This window comes from Bombus impatiens, unplaced genomic scaffold (assembly GCF_000188095.3).
Source record: "Bombus impatiens unplaced genomic scaffold, BIMP_2.2 scf_0321, whole genome shotgun sequence".
Classification (NCBI taxonomy): Eukaryota; Metazoa; Arthropoda; class Insecta; order Hymenoptera; family Apidae; genus Bombus; species Bombus impatiens.
Window position 1 is genome coordinate 1,448,021 of NT_176740.1, and position 17,509 is coordinate 1,465,529.

The window sequence follows — 17,509 nt, forward strand, 5'->3', positions numbered from 1 at the left end:
TTTCCTATTTTTTGAAAGAAAAATTGATTTAAGATGAAGAGTGAGATCTTTTTTTTGTTTTTATTTATATGTACAAATGTTTTATTCATATGTACAAATACCAGTCATTTTCAGTGTACTTATTAAAGTAAATCAGTTCTCTTAATGATCTAAAAACTTGAGATACATATTAATCCCTTACATATATACAATTATAAATATAAAAGAAGAAAGATACGACTTAATCTAGTCCTTCCTTTTTCTCCTTAATAGCTTCCTGAAATATTACACACACAATATTATAGTCACATAACAAATCATGATATATATTTATTCTTTACCTTAAAACGTTCTTCAAATAGTGAGAGTTCTGCTATGAGATCTGTAATAGCATGCATAAAAGCATCATGTGGCGTATAGTCTGATGTAGTTTGGATTCTAATTACAAATTTGTGTTCTAATGGATGTGGAACTTTGTATCCAGCAAACAAGACTTGAGGATCTTTCAGTAGCTGACTAATGAACAATTGAAACTGCTGATAATATCCATATTATAAAAATTACATAAATTTTTGTGAAATTGCAAAGATGTACTTACTTGCGTATCATGTTTCCAAGGGTATGATCTTCCTTATTAACAGTGAAAATCGCGGCATTGGGAACTTTAGTGTCTTGTTCTTTGATTATTCTATAAATAGAGGAAAAATCATATGCATGTATTTCATTTTAATGAAAACCTTTAAATTGGTTAACCAATGGTTTGTAATACTTACTTTTTTTCTCCTTCATATAAAAGGAACGATTCGAAGGTCGGAGGCGCATTCATATTGTAGTTTAATTATATTTAATGTTTTATAGCTCTGGAGGACTCCTTTTATAAAATTTAATTATTAATACAAAACCACTACAATAACACAGCAACGACAGATCGCAAACTGACAATTCGTCACAGTTTAAATCACTATAGATGAGAAAGTTAATTGCATTGCAACTGTAGCGCTCTCTACATTGCCAATGTTATTTCGTATATTTCAAAGCTGCATGATTCAGCAATAAAATACAAAAAGGAAACTTAACGATATACATGTATTTATGCATAAAAATTTCTATAGAGAAATCAAGCAAGCAAGTAAAGAAAGAACAATAGCTATTTTAAACTTTCTATTGTCCCGACATTTTTTAATATAACAATGTATTTATAACAGAATAGAATTCAATATTTGAACGATATCGAAATTCATAGCAATCAGATTAGAAAGAAGGAGAAGAGAGATCGTTTCTGAAATCTCATGATCGATGATCGAATACTTTCAAGACTTCCAAGACAAGACTTTCCGAAACTTTCAATACTTTTGGGAGCTTTGGGGTACCAAATCCCATTCGAAGCGATTCGAATTGTTCGCCACATGAACATATTCGATACGATTTGAAGTGCTTGACAACCGATCACTAGGCAGCACTACTGTAACACGTAAAATTCCTTCGTAAGTCGATCTAATCGCAATGTCGTTCGTGACCAGTCGGCTAAGAAGCAGGACTTGTTCTGACTTCGCCGGAGCCGCAAAATAGTTGTCAAAATGGCGGGTGAAGGTTCTGCAAGTGCGAATCCAAATTGCGAAGTCGTTCGTGGACAAACTTTCGAGGTTGGGCCACGATATACGAATTTATCGTACATGGGCGAGGGTGCCTACGGGATGGTCGTGTAAGTGTCTTCGAGTCAATTTCTCGCGTTATTTCTGAAAACATTCGACCTCGTATTGACTAGCTGACAGGCCGAAAGATAAACAATCAAAAATACAGTCATCGAGTGATTTCACGATTTTATGACTAGATTTTTGCTCCATGATGCATACGAAAGATTTTGATTTTGCCCCGATATCGTCTGTAGCCGCTACTAAGTGCTTTTCATCGTAATGTATCGTCGTCTTTTGGCGCCAGTTTTGAACACGGTTGTCACACCCTTTCAAACCCTTGTCCACTTGCGTGTTAATGTTACGACTTCCTTGTTTTCCATTGCTTATCTCTCACTTATCGGTCTTATCATTGTACCGTTAATAAGATGACGAATAATATCTTCGTAGAAGCGGCCAACTTTCATGCGCAAAATTTTTCAAATTGTCTTTGTTGAGAATTCTTTTACTATTCCATTATGACTACTTAATTAAATTTTATACTTTATTTTTATTTTCAATATTTTGGAGTTGTAACTTGTAATCTTGATAACATTTTGGGAATTAAATTCCAGCATATGTTTAATTTTTAAAAAGGAGGTCTTTTAAATATTGTAGAACCATTTCCTGTATTGTGGTTTCAGATTAGGAGATACCAGTATATTGTATATAGGTTGCACTACCATCCTTTGTTATTGATGTTGCTATGTTTTGTATGCATAATATTGAAATAGGTTTTAATGAAGAAAAAAAGAGTTGTGAGTAATTTCTCAAATGTTGTTTCAAATGTTGGTTCAAATGTTGGAATTTGTTTTTACAGATCTGCTTATGATAATGTAACAAACACAAAGGTAGCTATAAAAAAAATTTCTCCCTTTGAGCATCAGACATATAGTCAAAGAACATTAAGGGAAATAAAAATTTTGACTAGGTTTAAGCATGAAAATGTGAGTAACTTGATGTATATATATATGTATTAGCTGGTTAGATATATATGTATAAAACTACTCTAAATATATACTTTCACTTTACATTTTCCTTTTAGATAATAGATATAAGGGATATATTAAGGGCACCTACTATAGAACAAATGAAAGATGTATATATTGTTCAATGTCTAATGGAAACTGATCTATATAAACTTCTCAAAACACAGGTCAGCATAATAAATGACTATGAATAAAGTTATTTAAAGGAACATTAATATACTTAAACTTGTTTTATTTTCAGGCTATTAGTAATGATCACATATGCTATTTTCTTTACCAAATATTAAGAGGATTAAAGTACATTCACTCTGCAAATGTACTACACAGAGACTTGAAGCCAAGCAACTTGCTATTAAATACCACATGTGACCTTAAAATCTGTGATTTTGGTTTAGCTAGAGTTGCTGATCCAGAGCATAATCATGCTGGTTTTCTTACTGAATATGTAGCAACAAGGTGGTATAGAGCTCCAGAAATAATGCTTAATTCCAAGGTAAATGAATAATGGATTGTTCAATTTCAATTTAGAACGAATGTAATAAGATATTAAATCTCATTTCCATTTTGCAGGGCTATACTAAGTCTATAGACATTTGGTCAGTTGGTTGCATTCTTGCAGAAATGCTTTCAAGGAGAGCAATATTTCCTGGCAAACACTACTTAGACCAACTGAACCATATATTAGGAGTTCTTGGATCACCATCTCCTGAGGATCTTGAGTGCATCATAAATGAAAAAGTATTAATTGTTTCTTTATGTTTAGTAATTCTTTTGTGTTTAATATCATTTTGTTTCATTGAGAAAATGATATAGATTGCATTGAATAATTATATTTTAGGCACGAAATTATCTTCAATCATTACCATTTAAACCAAAGGTTCCATGGACAAGTTTATTTCCAGATGCTGATCTTCGAGCTTTGGATTTGTTAGATAAAATGTTGACATTTAATCCTAACAAACGGATTGTTGTGGAAGATGCACTTGCGCATCCGTATTTAGAGCAATATTATGATCCAGATGACGAAGTATATATTTTTTACCAGTAAACACCAATGTACAAATAACAAAGATAACTTTATAATATACCCAATTTTTAGCCGGTTGCAGCGGAACCGTTTAAGTTTGATATGGAGCTAGATGATCTTCCAAAAGAAGTATTGAAACAATACATCTTCGAAGAAACTCTGTTATTCCAAAAGAATCATCAAGAAAACGTTATGTAGTCTACTGGTATTTACTCTCTTTTTGATCACTGTCGAACCCCGAATGAAACAACAAGTGATCAATATATGTTAAAACGATCAATAATGTTTCAGCTGCGGCGAGCCTGCAGGACGACCGAAAAGGAGGCGAAGGTGTGACGTCAGAGTAACAGAAGTGTACTTCTTTTACAGTTATCTACAATGGATGCAAGAGAGAAAAAAGAAAAATAAAGAAGACAGAACAAAATGAAACTTTTACGAAAATGTTTTATCGGAGCATGGCTTAAAAGTCGAGCTACAAGACATACACACAGGCGAATTTGAGAAAATGGGCGAAGGGAGCGGTGAATGAGGTAAAGAAATAAATAAACCGCAGTGTCCGTGCATATACTTGTACATTCGCATGTCTTTACCGGAGAAAAAAAAAAGAAACAAAAATACAGTGTCCTTTTTTGTTATAATTGAATGCATAATATTAATTTGTACAATAACTTTTATTTATCCCGAATTATATATAGGTAACGCTAGTTGACGATTTATTGTTAATCACCGTATCATACACATTGTCTGTGATTTAATTGCCGAGCGAGTGACGTGGTTGGTGTAATGTGTGAGATGTTCTAAGCCACGTAACGCGGCGACCGATAAAATGAATGTAAGTGCGTAGAGAGAAAAAGAGGGGGAGAATGAGAGTGAGAGAATACGAGAGTGAGAGAGTAAAAGAGAACTTGTAACTGCGTGCTTGCTGTAACCAACGTGTATATACACGCGTGTGCGTGCGAATACACATACATACAGTATATTTTGAACAGCCATTAAATTCACTGAAATATTTGCTGATAGTAGTTCTTTTATTAATATTATCTTTTTTTCTATCAACTTCATTCTACTATTGTGGTTTTAAAGATCATACGACAGGTTTTTGTTTATCAGGTCATATGTTCTTCTGTTACTATTGCAGCATGTTTATGATTATTGCTGCTGTCATAGGTATTACTGCCTCTTGTATGTTGAATGAACGTGTGTGTATAGGACTATTGCGACTATTGTTACTGCCTTTTATTTCCAGAGCTGTCTCATTTCTATTATTAATTTCGTGATCTTTTTCTGTTCTTTTTGTACAATATTTGTATCATTCGGTATTGCGATTCTCTTCTTTTATGATTTTGTTTTTGTAGACTATTTTCGTCTGTGTTTGACTTTTTCGTGACTTCTTCCTTTATTTTTTGCAATTCATATGCGTTGTATCTGTTATTTCTAATCACGACTTTTTTTCTGGTCGATGAATCTTTGTTACGTAATGACGTCTTGTAGTTGCGGGTACTGTTACTGTGTAGTAGCATGATGGTTCTGTTCATTTGGTGTATCCATGTCATACGTTGCTTTGATTAATTAGCTTTGGTGATTGACAGTTGTTCTACCAAAGCATTTATTGCTAGGTTTGGGAATGTTGTGTTGGTATCTTTTGGTTTCGGTTGTAAAGTATTTGGATATATTAGTTGATGTCCATTTATACACCAATCTAACACTACCGGTTTGCATATTGTTATTTCTAACAGTAGCTCCAGGGGTGCCTTAGTAATCTTTTCTAGCGATTTTTACTTCAGATCTCTATTTTTAAATAAGTTTCTCTTTTAGTCGTCTTTTACGACACGCAGGAATTACGTTAGATCTATTCTTCTCCCAAATCCACAAGAAGGATAAGAATATTATGCATTAAACTCCAATCATTAGAATTGGAATTGTGCATTGATATCCAGTTACCTAATTTGATATGCCGAACCATCTCTGATTATGAGCACAAACTTGAAATCCCAGAAGTTAGACTGAGACCCTGATAAGATAACAGAGAGCTTAACCATAATAGCAATAAAGTTATCTTGTATAAAAATGTGAAAGATGCTTGATTTAGCCAAATTGACTAAATTGTTATCTTCTACCAAAATATATGCACTCTGATCTTTCCTTTGATTAATATTCCTCCAGAGCTTAACAAGCTTCTTGTAAAAGTAGAGATCTCAATGAACAGATCTGAGTTGTGACTTTTGTTGACCTAGGTTTCAGTGGTTGTACCAAAGAGTTTGTTGCGAATATCACCTATGAAATGAATTACTTTCCTTTTTCTCTGGTGGATTGTCTAAGGAACCTTGTCATTGATGACAGTATAATTAAAATATCTTGCTTGAGTTTATTGTAATAAGTAAGTTGTAGGAAGTAGTGTCATCTACACAGATCAGTGTCTACACCCAAAAACCTATTTACAAGTTTACTGGCACATTAACAGATGTGGCTCATAATCTTTCCAAAGGTAGTGTGAAATCTTAACAAGACAAGAACACTGTAGGAATAGATACATGACTGGCACACCTATGTAAGAAAAGTCATCCGCAAATCTGCTCTATGTTATTGAACAATTCTAATTTAATAAAAAATTGCTATTATTATCTCCTGTTCTTCTATTCTCAGAGCGACGGGTATAGACTAAGACGCAAACTGGTTTTAGGGCATTTAATAGCTTATGTAGCATACTTCATTCAATGTCGCACGTCTTTAATATCATTGTTTATTGTATTGTGTGTTTTATTGCGGTATTCAGGAGTTGGTTTATTTTATTAATGAATGTATGTAGCGGTTGATATTATGAATGATGCAATCTTTCATATCTCTCAATTTCTACACCTAGTGATTACTATTATTATTAATACCATTATTATTAATTTTAATTATTATTATTATTATTATTATTATTATTATTATTATATAATATTCAGTGTCATTCTTATAGTAGTTATGTACCTCGCAGAAATTCTATTCTGCCTCTATCAAATTTAGTTTGTAGACGAACGAGAGGAAGCGAGAAAGACATACAAGAAAATAGATGACACAACGAGCGAATGAATGCATGTATGAGAAGGAGCAAATGAAAAAGTGAAAAAGAGAGCAAGATACTCGAGAAAAACGTTTAATTCATAGTTAATTGCATTCGACCCAGCTTCCAGTTCTTCTAAGCGGTTTAATTACTTCTTGTTTCACGATCTACAGGTATTATTACACTGATACTGCCATTCTTGTGCGACAGAGCGCATGGTGTCTGTTTGAATATTACCATATGTAAACTTTTCTATTTTTTACATTTCCAATATTTTTATTATACTGTACTATGTGTCGCCTTTCGCTTGTTTTACTTCTTTTGATTTCTTCTGTTATTAACAGATGTTTCGAGGAACAATTGCTTGTCGTTCACAAATAGCTTAAATTACGTCATGTTCTTATGTTATTTATGCATTCTTTTTTTTATTTAAAAGCCAATAAAAAACACTCTTCGTATAATCCACTTCTTTGAATTCAAACACTCACCATGTTAATTGAATTGATAATGTGAACGTTCTTGTTTCGATTCGTGTTTTTCACTCTAAATGTACGCGTATATTCAAACGATTCTTTTTTTATATTCAATATAATATATATCCCTAGTTGATACATCTTCTCCGAAGAAACATGTCGTGGCAAATGGGTAAAATAATAATCGAGCTAGGTACACGAACGTGTCGTCGATGGTGAATGGCGAGAAATCCGATTGTGATAGCTAGACTGCGGATTATTTATACATTTACGAGAAATTTAAGGATGCAAAAATGTATAATATATCCAAAGTGCATTACTTAAATTATAACGATTAATAGGTGAGACAAATTTCTGCTTAGATTCCATTTTTTCAGTTATACCTGCAAAAATATTATTTTATTGCATAAATATCCGCAGTCCGGTGATAACTTAGGAACGAATTTGAGCGATGTCGAGGCACAAATAAGAGACGAGCAATTTACTTCATCATCTATTTTTATTTTTCTAAAAATCATAATTAAAGAAACAAAAAATCTCTTGTATGAGACAAGTATGTTTCATCATTTTCCAATGACAATCGGATGATCTTCAAGATGGCGAGGACACGCTTGGAATACTTATTTAAAGAACAAAAAGAGGAACGGGTACTATTCTTGTCTTCGAAATTAAAGTCGAAATCAAAGACAAGAAAGTAAGCGGTTAAAGTCTTGTTAAATAAATGGAAGAGAGATCATGTAAGCGAGAATGAGATACGAAGAAAGCGATAGAAAAGTTAATATAGAAAGAGAGCGCAAAACGAACGATCCAGAGTGTAAAACACTATTTGCCTCCCTCGATTATCAGATCTCACGTTCTTCGATATAATCTAATAAAATAATTCTCCATTAATAAACACATGTCAGTGGTATGTTGTATATTCGTAAAATAATTCACTCGAAAGAGAAAGAGATAGGCATCGATGCGTTTGTTTCCCTCAAAGTTAAGAAGTTTCATCTGTGGAAATAACGAAGACGCCTCGTTGCCTTCGGTTTCGAGTATCCTTTTTCACGATTTAACTAACTCGAGAGAGAACGAAAGAGAGGAAGAATGTTGTATTATTCCCCTCGAGTGTCCTTTTCCATTTCTCAGCATATTTTTATGCTTTACAGAGCATTGAAGGATTTATCGGATTATCGATTTAGCCTTGTCGCCGCTTTTATATCCGGAACCTTGTGAGAAATAACAATCTACCGGAGGAGAATTTAATATTTCATCGTAGTCAAAGAGATATTACAGGAATTTTCATACGAGACTTCTAATAATTTACGATTGATCTTCGTAGTTTGAAATTTGGAATTTTCACAAGCATATGAAATTTTTCGTTTAAAAATAATAACGAATAGTCAGAATTTGATCAAGAGTTTCAATAAATATATAATTGAAAGGTAACGAGATTATCCTTTGTCTTATTCCAGGAAAATAAAAATATACTCTAGCCATTTTTAATTTCTGTCAAGTATAATTCAATCAATTTTAACAAACTATTTATTATATTATGCAGTTGTAAATGTGCGTGCATCATATCATAGAAGATCTAGCATCTTTAATTTCTGTTTAATACGTCACAATTTTTGCAATTGTAAAAATGATTATAAATATATCTGTAATTATATCATAGAAAATTTAACTGTTCAATATATTTCAATATACTTCAATTTTCTAAATTTCTCTTCAATATAGGCTTGCTTTTATTTTTAATTATATCATATTAAAATCTTCCCGTTTAATCATAAGGTTGCATTACAAAATCATAAAACCAAAAGAAATGTACTTATTACATTTTTCTCCTCTAATCTTTATATTCAGACAAAGTTTCTGTGTGTTCAAATATCGTCGTGAATCACTAGTTGCAGAGAAGAATCTAATCTGATATCTCTTTACAATTCCGCGTCCTTGTAACTGCAACTATATCTTTGATGTCGTACAAATTTTTCAACGGTGATTTCACCGATGTAAATTAACAATCAACCGATTACGTGTCATACGTTTTTCATGCTGGGAAAATTCCTTCGTTTACTGGTTTTCTGCGCAAGCGAGAAATATCGAAGAGGACATTCGTTCGTTGAAATATGTATGCCGTTCATATTAAATCCTCAATGTGAAACGTTCCACTTTGTGCTCACAATACGCCTGATGATACTGAGAATTTATTTAATTTTACTCTTCGATGAATTTACTATCTGTCAAATACACGTGAATTTCTCTAGAATAACTAACTTAATTCGTTAAATTGTCAGTATCTCCGCGTGTCTCGAGCACGAGTTCATTCAATACAAGAAGAAAGATTTCGGAGATTTCTGTGGCTCTTGTTCACATTTCTACATTCTGCCTCCCTTAATGAATTGTGCAATAAATTTCTATAAAAAGAATAAATCATCATCTATCGAAATTATAAAAAAAAAAAAAAAAAAAAGAAGGAAAGTGATGGACACAAGAGAAATATAATGTTCCCTCAAAGCTTCATTAATTTCTTATAAAAAATATAAATTAAAGAATAATTCATGTATAATCTTCCCTTCCTCGTATGCATTTCGATTTTATCTTCGAAGCTTAAATAAATAAAGAAATATCTTCAAGCGTTATACGCGTGAAGCTGATTTTTGAACGACGTTTATATATGTCCGAATCTTTCTGCGTGTACAGTTGCTATGTGTCCGAATTTCGTAACTTAATCTGTGTATGTATTTAAGACGTTAATTCTCAGAGTCTCAAAAAGTAGATGCGAACGATTAGCGAACCGCGAAATGTTTGTCGAATAATTTTCACGAGCTACCTCGATAAGACCGAGGGGACATTGTAACGAGTCGGCTGGCTGACTATGACGATATCGGTGTTCCAAATTCGTTTCCAACGTGAAAATTGAATTAAACAAACAAAAATGGAAAACTGATAAAAAAAAAAAAAAAAAAAAGAAGGAAAAACTTACAAGTCAGAGTTTAAGCATAAAGTTCAGACATTATCAAACGAAACAACAAAACTAGATTGACTTGTAAGTTTTCGTTACAATTTATTATACTGTTCATCTAATAAGCGGTGAGACGAATCTTTAAAGATCTTTCTGTTCGTTTATATACGTAAGAAGGACGAGATCAATATCAAACGTGAAGTATTAATGAAATGTATTAAGAAACAAAGTTGCGATGCATTTAAATTCCACAAAGTTTCGAGTTCGTGTCTGTTCTCTTCTCGGTATATGAAATTTGATGTTTAATTAAAAACGATTAATAAACGCAAGAAATATTGTACATTTGCTGTGATCGTGTGTTAAGTATCGTACCTTGTGCAAACGTACAAATTTCACGGGACGTCATCAAATGTAAACCTGTTGTCGGATATTCTTAAGAATCCATAACGGCTGCTGATGTAATTAAAAAAATATTATTAAAAAATGAGGAGGAAAAAATTTTGATAACATTGGGACACCATTATCGCGAAGAAAGAGACACATAGGATGCAAGTGAAATGCGAGCAACGATAGATTGTAGCGTTTAATATACATTGATAGAATTATTATCAATACCATCAGGCCTAATATACTTAAACGTTGCGTGTATTTGTTGTTGTTGCCGATTCATATCTTATATATCCGAATATAAAAAGAATATTTCGTCTATGGATTTTAAATGTTATACGTCATTTATGAGAAAACAAAAAGAACAAAAAAAGAGAAGAAAAAGAGGAAACAAGACGAAGGGAATTAAAAAAAAAAAAAGTACGAAAATAATACTAAGAAAATGGCGTTTATTGATTGGCTTGACAAAGGGAAAAATATTAAATTAAAAAATACATCAACAGTTTTTATGTAGGATAGACGAAAGAGATCCTCGATATCTTGCACGATTGCCTTTTAGCAAACGAGATTGATATTTCTGATTCTGAAGCAAACAGAGAGAAATGAATATTAGTTGGCGAGGACTAGTTCACGAATCTAGTAGATCTTACACGTGATGAAACATATAAAAATGTAGATATAATAATATTAGGTAAATTCAAGTCACGGTTAGTAAATGTAGTTACCAAATGGTTTTCACGCGATTTTAGATAAATATGTAAGTTAAAAAAACTGTCACGCGCTTTAATAGCGTCAAAAATATCGCATCTCGTTTGTTAATGCATTACATTACCTCGTGCCTCCAAGCTGCATTCATAGAATCTATCATTTTCAATATTTTGAGCTTCCACTTAGTCATTTGTAATGTGATTAATTATTTTTCTTAATAAATTGCAGTAGAATAATTTTTATTTGAGACCGTAAGCAGTACAAAAGTGAGATTAAATTAACGTAGAGAATCAAAGTAACGGCTAGAAACCTATGAATGCGGCTAAAAGAATATTCCGATAATCCACTGTGTTCTTCGAACGATACATCTTTCTTTTTCTTATTTTTCTTTCTCAAATTACTTCAGCCGAATATTTCTCTGACTAATTGTTATTTGTGTAAATGATAAATATATATATATATATATATATATATATATATATATATATTATTATATATATATATATATATATATATATATATATATATATATATATATATATATATATATATATATATATATATATATATATATATATATATATATATATATATATATATATATATATATATATATATATATATATATATATATATATATATATATATATATATATATATATATATATATATATATATATATATATATATATATATATATATATATATATATATATATATATATATATATATATATATATATATATATATATATATATATATATATATATATATATATATATATATATATATATATATATATATATATATATATATATATATATATATATATATATATATATATATATATATATATATATATATATATATATATATATATATATATATATATATATATATATATATATATATATATATATATATATATATATATACATATATATGTACTGAAATCATAATTATCGATTATTGTATTTTAAAATGACTATTCAAAGTATTATCGTGCTAATATAAAAGCGGCTTTATTGGTCAATTATTCGGAATCGATGTCATAATTATTCTTATCCCTATTTCTTCTGAACTTGAAAATACAGAATATTCATATAATTCTGTCCATTTGTCATATTTTTTACATCTTGTTGGATATGTGTAAAAATTACACATAGATCTTTAATTATTACGCAACAAAAATTTCATTCTGTAATTGAAATCAAAGAGGGCTGATTAACTGGCGTTATGAAATTGCATCTCCTTTTCGTTTAATGTTTACGTCTAAGAAATCACAGCTTTCGGAACATTTTATTAGTTATTACGTACGTAAGGAAAATATATTTTAAATGCTCGACATATATAGTCTCGGTACAAGATATTAGTATAAGTTTCGTACAATTTTATTTTTATTTACAACCGTATCGAGTATTTTTCCTCACTTTTCATTGCCTTTTTAAGCTGATGTAATCGCCGAAGACAAAACAGATTATAAAATCACTATATATCGTTTCGATGTGCAATTAATTAAATATTCGTTTGCAGAATTTTTTTGTACGATAAGGTATAAATTTATTTCTCTGTTAATTATGACGTATCCAAAAATATCTTTTTTTCCAATTGGAATTATAAAATGCACGATTCTCAGTAAAAGTGTTAATTGTACAAACGAATATTTAAAAATATGTCCTATCTTTCACAGTACGCAATGTGTTAATCGAAAAACTTTTTTATTGTTATCTATATCCTAGATAATATTTATATACACTCCAAGAAGCACCCATTACCCGCTAATTTATATTTTATCGCATTTTAAAAATAGGAAGATGATACTTGATTATCAATATGTGCAAAATGTTAACATTAGTCGTATTAAAAGATTAATGTACGATCCGTACTTATAATTGTGTAATATGAATAAAAAATATGGGGAAATTTTATACCCAGAAATATCTATACAATATATATTCTCTCAAAATATTTGTACTTAAACATAAAATTTTAAACTCTTACACGCACAGAAACTTGGTCTATTCTGGTAGTGCAAGATACGTAATCAACTAAGGCTAAAAATATACATTGTTTCAAATTTCATTATTCGATTGTATATCAAAAAGATTTTTCCGTATATATCTTATTAACATAAATAAATATGCTCACGATTAAAATATAACTTCGTGTAATTTTAGGGCATCGTTAATTTAAACAAGAACCTATGAGTTAAATGAAGTTGTAATAAATTCGGTGTAATGAGTGCATTTTCTGTACTTTTATACATCAGTTATGAAGTTTGCACCATATCATACTCTTCCACTCAAACAACACCACAACCATATTTCACATTTTTGTCACAATTCGTTCGACTAATCGACAATTATTCTGTTTCACTTCCTTCGGTATATTTGTCATTTTTCACTTCTATCCTTAAAGGAGAGCGACCTCTTGTATGATTTCTGATTCGAGACCGAAGATCACCTTTTAATGTATTTCTTAGATCTCGTATTCTTGGTTGCCTTTAAAATATTGTTATATGTTATTTCCAAATATTATTCATAATTCATATAAACATTAATATTGATTTGTTTCAATACTTACCTATCTTTAATGGAGTTATCAACAACTTCACTTTTTACATTGTTCAGTCTCGCCCACACTGTGGAAGCAACGCGAGGTTTATGTTGAACTACTTTTATTACACTGCCCTTAGGTCCTTGAACTTCTCTTGCGGGTTTGTCACTATCCTCATCACTATAGTCTTCATCCTCTTCTTCTTCCTGTTCCTCTTCATCAGAGCCTTGCCATTCGCTCTCTTCCTTTTCCTGGCTCTCATTATCTTCGATAATTTCACCATCTTCCTCCTATATGTCATAAATAAAACCCGTATCCAATGATTTTTACTAAATGTAAATATGCATATAACGCAATATTAAATTTCTAACAATAATTACCTCTGAGTCATTAAGCTTTAAAGAATTCGACTTTGTTGCAGTTGTATTTGTTACAACTACTTGAATTGCATCATGAAATTGCGTTCCTTTCCTCGGAGAGCTGAGCCTCGATCGTAAATCATTGCCTCTAATTAAATTATTTAACATAGTCTGCAAATGTATCATAATAAATGATTAAATAAATTCCTCTATTGTATAAAATTTATTTAGCTAATAGTAAAATTTACTGACCTGTTGAAGTTTGGCACGTCGTTTGTGTATCTTCTCTTCTTCATCATCCGCATGCATTCGCATTCGCAACACTTTACTTCTTTTACACCACTCATCTTCACTATCACTGCTCGAATTACTTCGTTGTTCTTCAGTGTGTGTAGTTTCTTTTGAAGGATATTTTACCCCTAATCTTTCCTTTACACTACGCACTTGATCTTTAGGTTCATTTCTGGTGCCAAACTCACTTTCTATAGCATCATTGAGTCCCCAACTTTCAGATAACGCACCCCAGGGGTTCTTCACACGTTTTTTATCTTTAACATCGTCTTGCGGCTCTTCTTTGAATTTTCTTTTACTTTGTCTGATTTGTTTGTACAACCGTTTTCGAGACTCAGTTAAAATTCCTTTAATACCTGCATGAAATAATATTATTTAATATTTGGATAATTTAATAATGTTTGTAATTTGTAAGGACATTTTAATAATGTTTGTAATAATACCTCCAAAATTGGGGTTTCCATATTTTTTATAATATTCACTCATTTTCTCTGCATTAGGTTGTTTTTTATCGGCTCTGGTAGCAAATCTGAGGAATATCGCTTTAGATTTAGGATAATTTATCCCTTTCCTCCACAAGCCAGGAGGTAATGGGCAATTAATATCCTTGATACTTATATAATCTTCTCCTGTCTCCTTTGTAGTGTTTGTGATCTCATGATCTTCGTCCATTTCAACGATAGAATCATCATTAGTTACATTGTTTTCTTCATCGGGATTACCATCGAATAATTTTATAGTTTGTTGCTTTTCCAAACCAATAATTCTTTTTGATAATCCCAATATAGCTCTAGCTGCCGATAAATTATCTAACCATACCACATTACCTATATTGTAAATAAAGAACAAGAAATTTATAAATAATTCAATCTTTTGGAATCATTGATAGTTATGTTAGTAAAATTTATGGATTTAAATTGTTCTTACATGAAACATCATTAATCCATTCAATGGAGGCTGGAGCATAATCTTCAAAATATTTGAAGACATCTTTCGTACTCATTTCTTCCGTGCCTCTCATGTGTATTACATTTAGTCTGATATTTTTTGTATTTTCACTATCTTCCACAATGCCCATACTAAAAATTAAGACAACCTATGTTATATATATATCCGAGTTATTTTATATTATCTATCAAGCAAATATTTATCAGAGTCCTTACCTAGAATACAAATCTTGTTCTGGATTTGATAAATTATTCTTTATTTTGTCAGTTAATCCAAAACGTTTGGCTCTTTCTTCCATTTTCAATTTTTCTTCCTTACTAAATATATCTACGCCTGTCATGAAAGTACCACCACGATTCTCATAACGGCTGTCTAACTGTATCTGTTTGAATATAAAATATAATGCATTAATATCTAATTTCATAATTTAGTGTATACATAACACTTTTACAATTTAAAATTGTAAAGTAATCCTTAGTCAAAGCAAGAAATCAACGAATTCATTATATGTATATACCATCTACGTTTATGTCTCATGTATTGTAAAATTTGAAACAAAATGACAATCAGAAAATTTATAAAACATGCACATTAATCATGAAAAATGATTATATTTAATATTTTCTTACCTCTGCATGTTGTTGCATGTTGTTTGAATTAAAAATTTCTACATCGATTTGCTCAGAATCAACATTCTTGGCATCATCGGTAACTGGGATTATTTCTATGTCCATAGGTTCACCCAGTTGATCCATTTTAAATATTTGTCCAATTCTTTTTCACAAAATTTCAGAAAAATTGAAAAGATTCATGAACTTAGGGCGTTGTTAGGGCGTCTATTTACGAGTACGGAGAAGCACTTCGATAGGTTATGATACACAGCTACGGCTATGCGGGTATTGAGGCTGAATACTCTACGCTTACTCATTTTTCGAAACAGAAGCGCCCCCACTATTCTGGCAGGAGAATCAAATTCTTACGGAACTAACAATTTTAGAATCTTCGCTCATAACGTTTATTGCTATTTCGACTTATATTTCTGTAAATAATTTATCAAATTTTTTATTAGATAACGTTACGGAAATTATTTAATTTTCTAGAAAGATATAGTGATCCTTGGTTATCGAGAGTCCAATAAAATGAAAAAATAAGAATATTTGTGATCTCAAACATTATCATTTCCGGTCAAAAATCCGATTTTATTGCACTTTATCAAAACCACGGATGATCAAAACCATATCTACATCTCTATAAACAGTACAATGTGATAGAATTTTGTCTTTACGCTTGTCTTTACATTGTATTACTAATTTACTGTGAAAAGGTGTACATAAAGTAATAGCTTGGATTTAAACTCTCATTTGATAGATAATTGGTAGTCAACGTAGAACAATTTATTAAAATAGATTTCGGTTCGTAATATAGAAGTTAATAAAAATACAAAAATTATAAAAAATTATAAAATAAAAAAATAAAATTTGATACTATACGCGTAGTATAAAATTTATACTACGTATCAAATTTAAAAACTATCTCCAGCCACTGAATAATCGATAAAGCGTTGATCGATGATCTGTTTAACAAAATCGATAGTAGCATATTCATCAATACTCTTTCCCTCAAATTCGGGCCAGACTATAGATAATATTATTTTTATCAATGCGGATTTATACACGCGAGATTCTTTGGCAAATAATTGATATGTAAGCTCCCAGAAAATTTAATTGTACAATCTATGAGCACTACGATCGCAACACAATCGCAACAAACAAATTAAAATTAATTAAGAGATACAATTACATTATCTTTGAGCAGATCCAGCCTTAGAATACTACTAATTATTTGACAATTTTTTTATTTACAATCAAAACGCTATTTTGAGAAGCTTTTCTATTTGATTTTTTCATCGATGTTATGAGACTTCTTTTTCTTTTAAATACGCGTTTTGCGTTGTATCGAATAACGGGGTCAATAACGATGACGTTATGAGACACATTTTTATCTATTTTAACTTTTAATTGCCGTCAATTAGTCGCTTCTCTAATTATGAATTTTCAGTGAAATTTCGCTGGTGGTGTCTGTTATCTAAGACAAAAAAATCTGAGATCGACTAGTTCCTCGTTTCGAAG

At 30.8% G+C, this 17,509-nt stretch overlaps 3 protein-coding genes across 5 annotated transcripts; 1 reads left to right on the top strand and 2 right to left on the bottom strand.

Moving 5' to 3' along the window:
* Positions 1–81: 81 nt before the first annotated feature.
* Positions 82–948, bottom strand: LOC100743624 (DNA-directed RNA polymerase II subunit RPB11). Of its 2 annotated transcripts, none has more exons than XM_003489391.2 (4): positions 753–948; positions 578–667; positions 321–495; positions 82–256 (listed from the first exon to the last, which is right to left on the bottom strand). In XM_003489391.2, the coding sequence occupies exons 1-4, from the start codon at positions 803–805 to the stop codon at positions 221–223; spliced, it is 354 nt and encodes a 117-aa protein (XP_003489439.1). In that variant the 5' UTR covers positions 806–948; the 3' UTR covers positions 82–220. The 2 variants fall into 2 exon arrangements, with proteins under 2 accessions (XP_003489439.1, XP_012240931.1); XM_012385508.3 differs by having other exon boundaries at positions 749–940.
* A 538-nt stretch (positions 949–1,486) lies between these two features.
* LOC100743744 (mitogen-activated protein kinase 1) lies at positions 1,487–10,141 on the top strand. The gene is made up of 8 exons (XM_003489392.4): positions 1,487–1,681; positions 2,470–2,596; positions 2,695–2,805; positions 2,880–3,131; positions 3,209–3,376; positions 3,477–3,665; positions 3,738–3,870; positions 3,957–10,141. The coding sequence occupies exons 1-7, from the start codon at positions 1,557–1,559 to the stop codon at positions 3,861–3,863; spliced, it is 1,098 nt and encodes a 365-aa protein (XP_003489440.1). The 5' UTR covers positions 1,487–1,556; the 3' UTR covers positions 3,864–3,870; positions 3,957–10,141.
* Positions 10,142–12,223: 2,082 nt separating this feature from the next.
* LOC100743859 (nuclear cap-binding protein subunit 3) lies at positions 12,224–16,290 on the bottom strand. 2 transcript variants are annotated; one of them, XM_003489393.4, is made up of 8 exons: positions 16,010–16,290; positions 15,596–15,762; positions 15,360–15,511; positions 14,876–15,259; positions 14,394–14,788; positions 14,163–14,312; positions 13,810–14,072; positions 12,224–13,727 (listed from the first exon to the last, which is right to left on the bottom strand). In XM_003489393.4, exons 1-8 carry the CDS (start codon positions 16,133–16,135, stop codon positions 13,589–13,591), a joined length of 1,776 nt encoding a protein of 591 aa, XP_003489441.1. In that variant the 5' UTR covers positions 16,136–16,290; the 3' UTR covers positions 12,224–13,588. The 2 variants fall into 2 exon arrangements, with proteins under 2 accessions (XP_003489441.1, XP_024223361.1); XM_024367593.2 differs by lacking the exon at positions 16,010–16,290 and having other exon boundaries at positions 15,360–15,533; positions 15,596–15,729.
* Positions 16,291–17,509: the final 1,219 nt, after the last annotated feature.